The sequence below is a fragment of the Rhincodon typus genome, chromosome 26 (assembly GCF_021869965.1).
Source record: "Rhincodon typus isolate 14 chromosome 26, sRhiTyp1.1, whole genome shotgun sequence".
NCBI classification, from domain to species: Eukaryota; Metazoa; Chordata; class Chondrichthyes; order Orectolobiformes; family Rhincodontidae; genus Rhincodon; species Rhincodon typus.
Genome location: NC_063357.1, coordinates 29032705 through 29047256, shown reverse-complemented (window position 1 = coordinate 29047256; position 14552 = coordinate 29032705). Strand labels below are relative to the sequence as shown.

The 14552-nt window shown below is 40.1% G+C and overlaps 1 protein-coding gene across 3 annotated transcripts in view; it reads left to right on the top strand.

The window, feature by feature from the left end:
- slc5a2 (solute carrier family 5 member 2) overlaps positions 1–14552 on the top strand; it is a 52502-nt gene that overhangs the window by 22209 nt on the left and 15741 nt on the right. For all 3 annotated transcript variants that reach the window (XM_048612522.1, XM_048612523.1, XM_048612524.1), the window contains exons 5-9: positions 225–329; positions 614–719; positions 9679–9759; positions 11994–12223; positions 13708–13843. In XM_048612522.1, the coding sequence (XP_048468479.1) occupies positions 225–329; positions 614–719; positions 9679–9759; positions 11994–12223; positions 13708–13843 (658 nt within the window). The remainder of the gene's footprint in view (positions 1–224; positions 330–613; positions 720–9678; positions 9760–11993; positions 12224–13707; positions 13844–14552) is intronic.

Below are 14552 nucleotides of genomic sequence, written 5' to 3'. Positions count from 1 at the left end.
ATTTCTGATGAAGGGTCTAGGCCCGAAACGTCAGCCTTCCTGCTCCTATGATGCTGCTTGGCCTGCTGTGTTCATCCAGCTCTACACCTTGTTATCTCAGATTCTCCAGCATCTGCAGTTCCTACTATCTCAGAGCTAAGTTGATTCAGTGTCTATCTGAAGAGGGAGAAAAATTGCAGAAGGACATGCTTGCCCACTGCTTAACATCCTGTGTTCTTTTTCAGGTCATCACTATGCCTCAGTACCTGATGAAGAGGTTTGGAGGAAATCGAATCAGGTTCTACCTCTCTCTCATCTCTCTCTTTCTGTACATATTTACCAAGATCTCAGTGAGTATTTCCACATATTCATCACGTTTTCTTGACAGTCTCTACAAAAACTCACTGAAGAGGAGGTCTGCTCTTTCAAAGATGTCCTTATGGAGAAATTTCTTCTTATGAGTTCCTGAAAATCGGACTTTCTCTTTATCTGTTGGCGAGATGCATTGTTCTGAATTTAAGATACCTTAATGGCTATTCAGTCTTTTGATTTATCCAGACCTGATAATACAACTCCCTCTTTCATTTCACTCCAATTCACATTATTCATTGATTTTCATCTGATTTCATGACAGGTGGACATGTTCTCTGGAGCAATCTTCATCCAACAAGCTCTAGGGTGGAACATATATGTCGCAGTAATTGCACTGCTAATTATTACCTGCATCTACACTGTGACAGGTAGGATCAGAAGGTCAGGCAGGTGAATATCCTGCTTAAGTGAACAATTCTTCAATTGGCAATTAAGAAATTGAGAACATGATAATTGGAAAAATTGGCCACACGGAGACAGAAAAAAAACAATTTTAATGTCTGGTATGTACTCAGTTAAGTTGATACATCTGGTATCAAACTGAGCCCCAAGTTTCTTCACATCCCTAGCGTGTACTGACTTCGCTCTGTATAGAAGTGAACCCTACAAATAAGAAGGTGCTGACCATTATCTCTCATCTGTGTTTAGTCAGCTGATCACAGATGTGGTAGTGACAGTTGTGTCAAAATTGGCCTAAGTGCACAAAGGTTGGAAGAAGAAAAAAAAAGACCAATGGTTCCTGTATTCAACAATATTCAGTGTATTATGACTGAGGTTGGAGGAGAACACCATCACGCCAGTCCCATGGCTCCATGAGTCACAACATAAAATAAAAACATTTTTTCTTGTATCAAGTTGACTAATTAAATACCTTTAATATATCTGGTTTCAAACAACAAGGTACATCAACTAGGGTTTTAATCAAACAGGTACGGGTTTATTATCAGAGAAGTTAATCAGTAAAGATGTAATAATTGGATAAAATACACAGGAAATAATAAAGAAGTTTAAATGCTTATTCTTCTAAATAGTCCCCAAACACACAAGCAAACGCACTCAATTCGGGAAAAGAGAAAATGAAAAATGGATTTCTCTGTAGAGATTGGCTTTCTGAAAAGAATACACTTTGGCCAATGCTGCAATTTACTTTACTGGTACATATGGGCAAATCATTAATCATGAATGGTTGTCTCATAAGTCTTGCAGACATTGCTTCCTCAGGAAATATAATCTCAAGATCCTCAATCACTCTTTCAAAAGAACAAAAGAGTTTTATTTTCAGAAAATGAAGAAATCAGCTGGCACCATATTCTTCCCCAACAGATCCAGATAAAACAAACACCTCCCCAAGTCCATGCAAGGGTCAACAGCAAAACAGGTAGCTATCACCAGTCACACAAATTATAAGAATCTTTGTTTTAATAAAATGTCTCCAAAGTCCGCAGTGAACTTTCAATTATGACTTTTAAATCTACTATTCCAATAAACTATAAATTAAACTTGAAATACATCAATTTTCCACAATCCTTTTAAACTTAAGTCTTCCAGCAATATTAAATATTAAACATCCTCAGAACAAGTGATTTTTATTGCAATGCTTCACTGATGTGGACAGGATCAAATGTGGCTTGATTACAATCTTCCCACAGATGAACAAGTTATGTGGCACAATCAGTCTTTAGTGATTTGAATGTCCACCTCGCAAATGAACTGTGGCTCTTAGAAACTCCCAATGTGGATATTGACAGGGATAATATCCTACTGGATAAGATTCTAAGCATTTTCCTTTTTCATCTAAATCAATTGCCATTACTTAGATAACTCTTATAATTGTAAATCCTCAGTGGTTCAAAATATAAAAATTATTTTATTTGATTCTACAGAATAATCTGGATTTACTCTTTACTTGCTAGGCTGGGAGTACATAGTCAGCATTTAGAAAGCTACTGACAAGTCAAAGTAAAACTAGTTTACTAGAAGCAAACATGTATGCAAAGTTTGTCATGTCAAGGCCATTGCTGAGAACATTGTAATTGCCTACTTGAGGCCCACACACTGCCCATAGAGATTTATCAACAAAATCAGATCTAGTTTTCTCTATTCCATAGTGCATTAATTCAGCAAATTATTTTAGGAACATTGCATTTTCAAGCTATTGCCTCCATCCCCAGTGTTAATGTGAGTTTTTGGCTTAATTGATGTTACTTCTGGTTGAAAGAACAAAATAAAAGAGAAAAATAGCCATTTACTAGTTTCATATCACTCTGTCCAACAAATGGACAACCTTGCTGCACTCTTTCCAAAACAGTAATTTGTTTCGGTTGATAAAACTAACATGTTAAGCAATATCTTCAAATAAAATGTTCCTCTTTTAATTTTTAACATACACTGACAAAAGCATAAATGACTGCGCAATTAAAATTCCTCAATCGTGTTCTATTACAATTAGTCTTGAGACCTTTCACCCTTTGGCTCTGTAAATTTTTACAGGATTGCTTAGAATAATTTGGAATGCCAATTGACAATGTCCTTGCTCTAATATTAACCATGCACCTTCCCTTTATAATAATAAGATTACATTTTTGACTATTATACTGTGGGAAGAAATCTTAATATCTTGGGACAAACAGTTTCATTTCTTTTCAGCAGAACCATGATGGTGTTGAATTAATCACCAGTACTACAACAAAAATTCCATCTAAACTTCAGAAAAACTGCTCTAAATTAAAACGTTCCCCACTGTCATCCAGCTCCCCAACCCTGTTATTCTAGATGCTGATCTTCAATACAGTAATGAAATACAAGGAGTAGAACTCATGCTTTAGCTATGCAAGGTTGTAGCTGGACCACACTTGGAGTACTAAGGGCATTTCTGGGAACGATAATTTGGAAATTATTGGCCTTGGAGGAACTGTAGTGTTGATTTATCAGGGTCAAACCTGAACTTGAAAGGTTAACCTCCTATCACTACTGAGGTAAACCAAAGGGGTTTCCTAAACCCTGGTTTTTGGAATTAAAACTTTTGAAGTAAACCAACAGGAAAATCCTTTAATTTGAAATCAAAGATAGGATTTATTAACAAAACATTCAGAACGTGGCGAATTTCTTTGCTAGTCTATTTACGAACAAAAGCACTTTGGAAGTAAAGGAAGACAGGAGAGAGGATAGGTTACTAATTGTAAGTTTTGGTCTTAAAGGAAAAATCAGTTTACTTGCAGAACTTTGTGGAAGTCAGGGTCAAGTAGTAGTTTCCTTAGTGAGCTGTGCCTGCTAGTTTTTCCTTCTTGCATGTGAAGTATAGGCTTCTTTCTAGCCAGCAAATGAAATGCAGGGTCTAAGGCAAGTTGCCAACATGGCCTGGAGTCTTACTCTCCCTCTGGAAGTCAAACAGCAACTTGAACATTTAAGTAATTCAATCAGTTCCAATTTCTGTCATATGAGAAGGACAGGCATATCAGATACAGATGGCCTATCTCAGTGGACTAAGGTTGTTAAGGTAGCACTATAGTTTTACTGTTTCCATTAGAATTTCCATTTAGAAGTGACCAGGTAACTGTAAAAGCATTTTATCATACTAGGATATAACGTTTGTCCTTTGTACAGAGTTGCTTGTCGGCAAACAGCTCATCTCTGAGTCCTTTGTGTCAGCGTTAGCTGGAAGTACTGTACAATGCAGGGGGTTCAGGAGCTGCTGAAAATTCAATCATGTGATCAGCCTTGGTCATTTTATGATGTTAGCAATGTTGTCCATTTTAAAAGAAACTGAATTTAAACGTAATAATATGAAAGAAAATAAAGTTTTCTGCAGACTTTCTTCACATAGCCCCTGGCCATGATACACCTTCATCCTTGATGAAAGAAACTAATTTTATCTCAATTTTTAAAAACATACTTGAGGAGAAGAGGGACATAAATCAAGAAGGAATATTATCATTCTCTCACTTATCTTAAAGAAAAACGTAAAAAGGAACAAACATTAATGCAGAGGAGAAGTAATTATCTCCTCATGAATTTTGTTTCAAGGATTTGATGATATTACTCTAACACTCCATCCTGGGACTAAGGTGATAAGCTGATAAGGATTTTGATTTAGTAGTGGGGCTTTGCCCACATAAGCATCATGGATCATTAGTTGGTAGACCCTGATAGATCCCCTTGGATTTCATTACATTTCCTGAGTGGGGATAGGTGGATTAAAGCATTCCATTGTTCTTTTGTCAGTGGTATTAACTGGGTCTTTGAGCTGAAGTTTCCAGCTGAGAGATCCTCCAGTCTCTTCTTTCAATCAATTCCTGTTGGCTATCCTCAGATATATTCACCTTTATGTGGATACTCAGTGTGTGTTGGATTCTGCTTCATCTGCACTTAAACTGCCCCTTTGGCAATCACAAGTGCAGTGGAACTTCAGGGGCATTAATGTTTTCCATTCGGTAACAGTGGGGAGAGATTGGCCCCTCTTCCTTTCTCACATTTTTTGAGACAGTACTGCCCCCAGGTGGCTGATCGGTTCAGGTTGTACTTACCTGCATCCCTTTCATTCTGTGAGGCATTTCCCTCACTATTCATGCGCCTATCTAGAAACTCCCCGGTTTCCTGCTAAATTTGGGAAAATGGTGTCAGCTCGATAGGCGTTCTGCTCTTTCCTTTAAAAAGCTCTGCCTGGTTTGGGCTGTTTCTGTATCCCAGTTCTGTCCCATATTTTTTGGGATCCCCTGGTTCACGTGGGGTATCTGTTCAATTGAAGTAAGACAGTTTCCTCACCAACTAAGAGCCTGGTGCTTCTCTAAATTTGGAAAGAGGATCTCAGCTCAGCCTGGCCTACTACTCATCCAGAATGAGTATGGGACCACTAAGCACCTGCGGCAGGCCATCCTGAGTAGGAAATCTATCCCTATTCCCAGGAGTTCTGAAATAATCCCTATGATCACTCCATCCAAGATGTAGCCATACTGTAGGTGCACTCCATGGACAGATAGAGACATGCGTCTTCCACCCAGTCCCCTGTAGTGGAGGTGCTGGTGGAGAGTAGAGAATGGTGCGATGGTGGGTGGAAGGTATAGAAACCTCCCTGATGTGAGGAATTGTGTAGTCCCACTGTGTCTTAGCAAAGCTTACATTCTGGGACAGGGTATAAGGACACCGTTCCCATAAGGGTAAGACTCCTCATGCTTTCTGGGAGTTTTCCTGAGTTGGCCACACATAGAGAAAACTCTACTGGGTGCTGAGATGCTGCAGCACAGGTTCTGCAACCCCCATTGCGTCACATCACTCCGGAGTGAACTCATGGATTTCTACAAGTCCCGAGGGCTTCTCTTTTAACTTCCATCATTTCAGTCTGGGGTGGCCTGTTTTGTTTCAATAGGCATCCTGCCTTGGTGGGCCTCCTTACAAACTGTAGGAGGACTTTTTGCACCCTCCTTTGGGTTTTCCTTTCTATTCAGAGGGTTTCTCCTACCTACTCTGCTTATCTTTCAAATACTCTAGGGGATGGTTTGGCAAGAATCTAGTGGGGATTCAGGCCTATGGGTGAGTTTGTATCTGTTCACTGTGAGAAGTGCATCCCTAGCTGTGAGTATCCGCTGTTCCTCCAAATACATTCCCAGGCTGCGGAGGGGGAGGTGGGAGATGCGATCTTTACCTTCTTCCAGTAATATCAGCCCCCATTATTCATCATAGATGCACCGTAATTGAACAGAACCACCCAACTTTCTACCTTTCACCTTTCTAACTCCAAATAGCTCTGCTTGGGTTTCTTTCAAGCTTTCAAGAATTGCTGGTGATAGGCCTCTGGGATCAGCTCATATGCAGCAAAGATGATAGCTCATAATTGAGGGATGCTTCAGGGGTCAGCCTGGAATTTACCTCTGGAGCTTTCCTGGGTTAACTGATCCTGATCATAACGGTCCACATTTTCTGTAGTCATCATAGCTGTTCCATTGCCTCTTCAGAGGTGGTGAAAAAGGATTGCCCCCTCATCCTCTTCAAATTTAGTCACAAACATTACGTATTTAAGGCTCTGTTCTGGAGCAGGGAGAGTGTTACAGGAGAGGTGGCCATAAGTTTTCCCTTAGTAGTTTCTATTTGCTTAATTTATTACTTGACCTTTAATTCCAGTTCCAAATTTCAGGGCTGGAAAGTCCTGTCCTTCTCTTTCTTTCTGTCCTCAAACTCCAGCTGCGTCTTCAACTTTCCCAACTGTAGCTGGACGATGAAGTAGTTTCCAAGATCTAACCCTCCATCTAACTGTTCCAAAGATGGGCTGAGATTAAGATGCTCAAACAAAATTTGGAGCATTTCATTTCTTTTGACTTTGCCAGGTAATGTTAACTGTTACTCCCCAGCTACTGCTTTTAACTGATCAGTACGCAGGGATATCAGTGTCAGATTTCCTTTCTTTAAAAAGTGTCTTCACATCAAAGTTTGCCCTTGTTCTAACCTTAGGTCAAAAAGGCTTTGCTTTGGGTCCTGTCTAAAACAATCTCAGCCACTGAATTTTTCCTATTGGCTTCCAATCGATTTCCCTCAATCCAGTTCAGGCTTGTTTTTAAATTTTGTACTGTGGTCAAATTTTTGTATTTTTAATTATCTGATTGGCTCACTTTAATAAATCAAGTCCCAGGCATGAACTCTCAATCCTGTCACAGACAAAGGGGGAATGGGGGTAAACATAAATTTAAGTCATTACATTTATAATTGCTTTAACACTCTTAAGCCAGAGACAGAGAGATATTGGTTGATTTACTCCTTTCATGTTCTATTCCTGTCCCTGACTGAGGTAGGCCTCAGATTTTCAGTTTCCAGCTTTTGAAATATTCCCACAGCAAGATCCTTTCAGACGAAATCAAAGATAAAGTTGATTAACAGACATTTAAAATGCAAAGAATTGCTTTACTATTCCATTTAGGCACATAAGCACTCTGGAAATTCAGGAAGTCAAAACCGGGAAGGAAATAGGTTATAAATTACAAGTTTTGGTAAATCCAGAGGTATTGAAAAACAATCAGTTCATGAGTCCTAACTTCCCAAGGTCAGTGCCTAATGATAGTTTTGTGGTGAGCTGGACCCAGTGGTTTTCCTTCTTGCAGGTGAAGTTTAGGCTCCTTTCCAACCAATAATTTGGACACACAGTCATCTTGGCCTGAAGTCCTGCGATTGCTTTGGAGGTCAACAACAATGAATTAGATTCCCAGAACTGTATATTTAAACAATTCAACCAGCTACAATATCAGTTATATGACAAAGATAGACATTTTAGGTGCTTATGGCCTAATTAGAAGGTAGCTAAACCAACAATACAGCTTCACCTTTCCAAATAGACTTTCCATTGTCAGGTACCAACGTAACTGTAAAAATTATCAGTGATCATTAAAGCATAACATGTCTTGATGTGTCCCTTTATTCAGAGCTGGTTGGAAGTTGACAGCTCATCTCTGAGTCCTTTGTGTCAGATTTACCTGATATATCTGTAAAATGCATGGGATTCAGAAGCTGCTGAAAATACAGTTGTGATCAGCCTCGGCCTGATTACAGCCAGGTTGTCCATTTTTAAAAGAAATAGAATTTAAATACAATAATACTGTAAATCAAAGTTACCTTTGGAGTTTTTCTCCATGCTGTCTGACCATTACTATCAGATGGGTTCATAACACCAGGAGACAGGGAAGAACTCCCTGCCTTCTTCAATGTAGTGCTATGAGATTTTTTAGCAGATCCTCCTGACAAGGCAGAAGATGCCTATTCTACCCTCTCTTTCAAAAGACTACACATCCAACAATGCAGCATTTCCTCAGTATCGTGCTGATATGTCAGGCTAGACTACGTAGTTATTAGTGTTCAAGGCTTGAATTCTGCAATCTTCTGGCTCAGAGTTGACTGTACAATTACTGACCCACAGTTCTATCACATTGGTCTAATTTAGCTCCACAGATCATGGTAATCATTACCAAAAAGGATAGATAATGTAACGATGAAATCCCTGAGATGCTACTTCTCACAAACCAACCACAATCGTATGATGACTGGATTTCAGGGCCTATTCAAGCTTCAGCTGTATGGTCTCCGGGGATTCAGTTTGTGCCTCTGGTGAGGGTGAGAGACCATTTTGTCGGAGACATTGGTACAGGGAAACTATGACAGACTAGAATGATGCTATCACATGCTTCATTGATCTTTGTAGCAAGGAGAAAGCTTTCTTGGTGTTACAGAACATGAAGTCAGTGCACCAAGTGAAGAACGAGATCATATGCTGCACATCATGGAAGACTGATCTCAGTGCTTACATACAGTTGTCATATTCATTCTTTATAGAGCAGGCCCAATAAAATCAGAATCTGCTGCTTCTGAAGCCAAGGGACTCTGTCTCTGCAGCCTTTGCTATGAAACATTAAAATTCTCATCCACTCCAAGTCCCTTATTCACTGTCATTCAGCTCGGATAGTATTCTCCATCACCACTATATAGATTCCTCAGGTGAAAGTCTCTGAGCTTCTGCATGGGAAAATAATGATACATTGTGAAGATGCTGTGATTTTTGGGGGCTGGAAGAACGATACAAGAAAGTGCAGAAATCGCTGCTGAGTTAGTTGCCCCTTGCCTACTGGGTAAGAGATGATTTATCATCATCATCACTTAGCAACTAATTGAGACTTTCTTCCACCTCCTACTCCTCCTCGTTGTCATCACCGTGATGATTGCCCACTTCTATGACGTTTGATTGTGGGAGACTGTGGATGAAATGGCAAAGAGGATATACAGCATTCAGACAGGATGACAAAACAAAGACAGCCTGGAGTTCAGTGGCAGCGGGGTCTTTTAAAGTACTTATAGATAATGTTTATCATCTGCAGCTGGCATGGGTCCAACAAGCTTATCATCATCTACTAGCAAATACCCCTCATTTCCCCTTGAGCTCGATAGTCTGTTCCTCCATAGCGAACCCACTATCCCCCTGTGGTGTGTCATCTCCAGATATCGGGAGCCTGTTTCTGGAGAGACAATCAGTAGAATAGACAGTGAACATGAAAGGAACCTCCTACATGGTAGCAGACAGTTGATGTAACAAACGCTAGAAGAATGTGACAACGTGAGAAATTGAGGAGTAAGCGTATTCATTTGAGGGTGCATTAATGATTCAGTGTGGTAAGGGAGAGCTATTGATGCATTATGCAGCATGAAACAAATGTAATACCCTATTTAAGAAGTGAGGATGATTAAAAGATGGAGTTGGCATGAGATGTGGTAGAGGGGTGGTTTGGGTGCGATCCCATAATGTTAATAAAAATGTCCTGTCTCTGTCCAAAGCTAACACTTATTTCTAATTGATTCTAGGGGGCCTGGCCGCACTGATGTACACAGATACAGTGCAGACATTTGTGATCATTGCTGGAGCTTTTGTACTAATGGGATACTGTAAGTGAGTCACACTTTGTGCCTTTCAAAAAAGAAAGATTTTAAAACTGCCCCTTGATGTCTCACCAAGTTTCACTTATTAAGTCATTGAGCTACACAGAAGTGGAATGGCTCAGATTTCTGTTGTATAAGGTCTAATGTTGAGGAGCACATTAAGCACTGTCCAATATAATGAAGTCATATGGAATCAGGCAGGGAACAGCTTTGGACTCAGATAAGCAAGACGTAACACTGAGGACACCCCTCAATCTCACTAAGAATGCCTAATATACCAGTGTATCTTTTACCTAGTTGCCTTGTTTAAGGCAAGAGTCTCTTCTTGTTGGATAATGAAGTATTTTATCTCTATTAAACTGGATCAAACATGTTCAATAGATACCCACCAGGAAAGAGGATGGATCCAGCCAGGTGTGTCTTTCACCAAAATGAGGATCCATCACGTAACATTGTCTTGACTAATCTTCTCCAGGCCAGGGACTGATGCACTCAGACCGTCATGCTTGGAGCTTTGGGACAAAGGAAATCAGCCAGAGCTCAAATTCCTAATCAAGGAACCATCCTGGGAAGTGCGTGTGAGCCTGTTGGGTTCTGGCTGATTAGTGATACTCTTCAACTGAGTACCCTGCTGACATATCTGGACTCCTATCTGAGCTTGGGTGAGGTGTCAGAGGGTGTCCAGTTTTTCTGGAACCAGGAAGAGTCAGCAACTTGAGAAAAGGATGGGAGAAAACTGAGAGCAAAGAAGAAATACCATTTTGCCTCACAAGTAGTGCATATGCAGCCTATCTACGCCAGCACAACAATAACATTACTCATCACTTTACTGAAAAATCACAACCACTGAAATAACTCCACAGACACCAGTATCACATCATCAAGTCATACTTTATTTACACATCAGCAGTCGTTGATTATAGTTCTGCCTCACACAGCATCAGGTACCAGTGTGTCAATATCTCTGACTCTCACCCTTTCTATATGTCAGTCAGTGCTCTCTGATTGGATCAGATTAACATCCCCAATCAGGGATGAGGCCCAGCTAGCTAGCCTTGTTATAATCACTACATTCACGATAAGCATTTTTGTTTGGGACCATTAATGTTTGTCATGGTTCAAGATGTTTTGGGCCCTTTTCGCTGGACTTGAACAGATTTTTGTACATCTTGCAAACAAATGTTGCCTAAAATGCATTCATCCTTCATTGTAGCTCCATGTTGACTGTTGGACAAAAAAGCAATTAAAAGTTGTTGTGTGGCCATGTGTTTTGCGCGGATGCCATGCAATGACCAATTTGCTATTGATGCCTGACCTTTCAAGAAAGCATCCAGATTTTGGATGCTAACAAAACTCATTTGATCTCTGCTAGTGGTTGAAAGAAAGCTTTTAAAAATCAGCACTTAGGTCCTATAGAGGTTGCAAAAGAGGTTACCTCGGGTGTAGTTATCAAGATAGACAGTAGTGTATTTACATTACATTAAGCAACCAGCCTCAAAACAGAATGATAGACAGCATACTAATTGTAGAATGCATTACTCATTGTTCTTCATGGCATATATGTTTTCCTTTACTGTGGGAAAAATGCAGTACACAATGGAAATATCAGCATCTCTTGTAGTATTAACATAGCAATTGAAAGGAGTAAACATGATTAAGGCATAGAGAACACAATCACATCCCGGGTCTAATAGATATCAGGCAGTAAGAGTCAAAATCCGCAAGGATCAAATTACCAGTCTCCTTAAAGGTGTAGGTGACACAACCAAATCCAAGTGGAATGGATAATAACTGGGATGAAGGATAGGATAGAGATTTGTTAAGTGATTTCAGGCAAAAAGAGGAAGCCTGTTGAGTGGGAACCGTAGAGCTGAGAATTGCAACCACACAATTTGCTGACACACATCTAATGCTAACACTCAATTCCAACACTGACAATAGATGTAAATAATGACAAGTTAAGAACGTCAAAGAAGATTGAAAAAACAGATGCAAAGGAGCAACAATTTTAGAATATAGTGAAGTTTACCTGGGCATCTTAAAGTGAGGACGTACTGTGCCTTAAATATTTTGTTCGGTTCTGGTTGCTGAGAAATAAAAGAAAAAGAGACATTCAGGACCCAGAGGTAGTACATGGCAGAGTCACAAAGTTAATTCCTAGTCAGAGAAACCTGAATTCTAAAGGAGAGTCTAAAAAGATTCCAGCGTTAACCTGTTGATTCCTCTCCCATCTTCCACAGCTTTCCATGAAGTTGGAGGCTACCAGGCTTTATTCAACAAGTATAAAGAAGCTGTGCCAAGCCTTCATGATTCAATAAATCCTCTCCGCTATAACATATCTGACAAATGCTACCTTCCTCGTGCTGACTCATACAACCTTCTGCAAGATGCTGTCAATGGTGACCTACCCTGGCCAGGATTAATCTTCGGCATTACTATTGTTGGAGTGTGGTTCTGGTGTAGTGATCAGGTAGGCTAGTGATTGACCATTGAATCACAGTTCTTTTGAAAGAAACATAAAAGACCCTGCAATAGTAATTTTGCTCTTTTGGGATTTGGGTTTGTACCCAACCCTAGGGTACCAGGCATGCATTACAATATGTATTAAGGACAGCAAGCCTGAGTGGTATGCTGGTTAGAAATAAAAAAGGGCTCAGATATTTTTACTGGTAAGAAGGTGCTAAGTGTTTATATTTAAAGACAATAGAGAGAACCTGTGCATTAACAGTGGATAGGCTATGAGTTTCCAAGGTCTCAGGAACGTGTTGAGAATGTCGAGCTATAAAGAGTTGTACTTCCAACTGACCATTTACTTCCAAGATAAATCAGAGTCGGGATCTCACAAGTTGCTTGGCAGCATTTCTACCTGGATACAAGTTCCATGTGATTCAAGCTGCCATAGGGATAGACATTGAGAGCGGAACATTTAGATTATCCCTAAAAGTTTCACATGCAAGGTTAGTCTCCCATGATTCTAGATTGGCAGTAAGATGCTGTTGTTCACCAGGTAGGAATGAGGTTGGGAACTTGTGCTCAGATTGAAAAGGCTTCATATGGAGTTAAAATGATGCTTAAAGGTGCAACTAGCTTGTGCCTGAGGAAGAATCTCCAGGGAAAGAGAAACACACTGTGAAAGGCAGTTCTAAGATTAAAAGGTCCAAGGCTGTGAAAGGAAAACAACAGAAGTAAATCCTTGGAAGTGAAGAATCATTTTGGATTGGTTCTGAGATCATTTAATTCTACTTAAAGGAGAGTATGAAGTATATCTGTGAATGTGTTTTTAATTTTTCTAAAAGATAAAGGAGATATTGTATTTTATGGTTTGAAGTATAAGTTGTCGACCTGGAAAGACAGGGATGAAACTGAGAGTGGTATGGCCAGGAGTGACAGATGAGTCCTAAGAACAGGAGGGCCATCTGCAAAGAACAGAGGTGATAGGCAAGAACAGGACGGTCAGGATTTAAAAATCTGAACAGTAGGGGCTGAGTGATTTATGAATTATGGGTTATGGAAGCCTGAAAAAATTGGAGATTGTGCAGGGAAGAGTTCAGAAGCCACTGAGAAGTATGTTTTCATTGGCCATGGAGGGTTAAACTGGGCAAAAGCAGGAACCCCAAATTTGACAATGAATTGCTAAACTCAGGTAGTGAGGCTGGGAAGTGGGTGGTGGAGGAAACATCAAACTGTTAAAACAGGGCTCCTCTTCCAAAATCAGGATCATTCTGTTTTATGGTTAGGGTAAAAGGACTATTATCTAATCTTTGCTGTATCTCAGCACAGACTGATTGACAGGGTAATGGAAAGGGAACTTGAATCTGTATCTAACCTAGAATGATTTGGTAATATGCTAGGAGTATTTGCCACTACAGATGATACTGAATTCTCGAAGAAAAGAAATTTGAATCTCTTCTTTTGAGAATTTTCTAACAAGAGGTTCTTACCCTATTTCTCCAGGTCATTATCCAGCGTTGTCTTGCTGCTAGGAACCTTACACATGTGAAGGCTGGTTGTGTCCTGTGTGGCTACATAAAGCTTTTGCCCATGTACCTGATGGTTTTGCCAGGCATGATCAGTCGAGTACTTTTCACAAGTAAGTTTTCTGGATCACATACCTATTTGCTTTGAGCCAATGAATTCTTGAAAATGAACCCACGAACCAACGTTGGTGGAGTATTAAATTATACTTGCAGAAGACCTTTTTTTTGGTGTTCCCTCCAAATAAAGCAACTTGTGTGGAAATGTAGGATATACAGACCAGTATGAAGTGTGAGAGCTCACTAACCTTCCCTTTCCACACTGGTTTTTCCCATGCACTGCCACAGAATGATAATAATGGGAGGCGGTGTTGCCAGTTTCAGACTGGTAACTTTCTAATCTCACTTATTTTCTGGTGTGGAGTTGAATTCCTAGTCCTTTCAATGGGAGCAGGGAATTTTGCTGATGGGTCTAATGCTGCGTGATGGTGTATGAGGCAAACAAAACAAAACTAGTCTAGCCAGGTTCTAGTTCAAAATTCGCACTGCATTCTGTTGTGTCATGGCATCTGATACTGTGGCACACAAAGTGGACAATGAAAAAAAATTTCAGAATTTAGCCTATGGATGAGGTTTTCATAGCTCCATCAAACAAGATTAATCTTAATATTTGCTGATTGTGTTCTAAGGGCATATCCAGACTTCTCCAAGGTTTGTGAGACAACAAGGTGCAGGGCTGGATGAACACAGCAGGCCAAGCAGCATCATAGGAGCAGAGAGGCTGACGTTTCGGGTGAAGGGTCTAGGCCCGAAACGTCAGCCTCT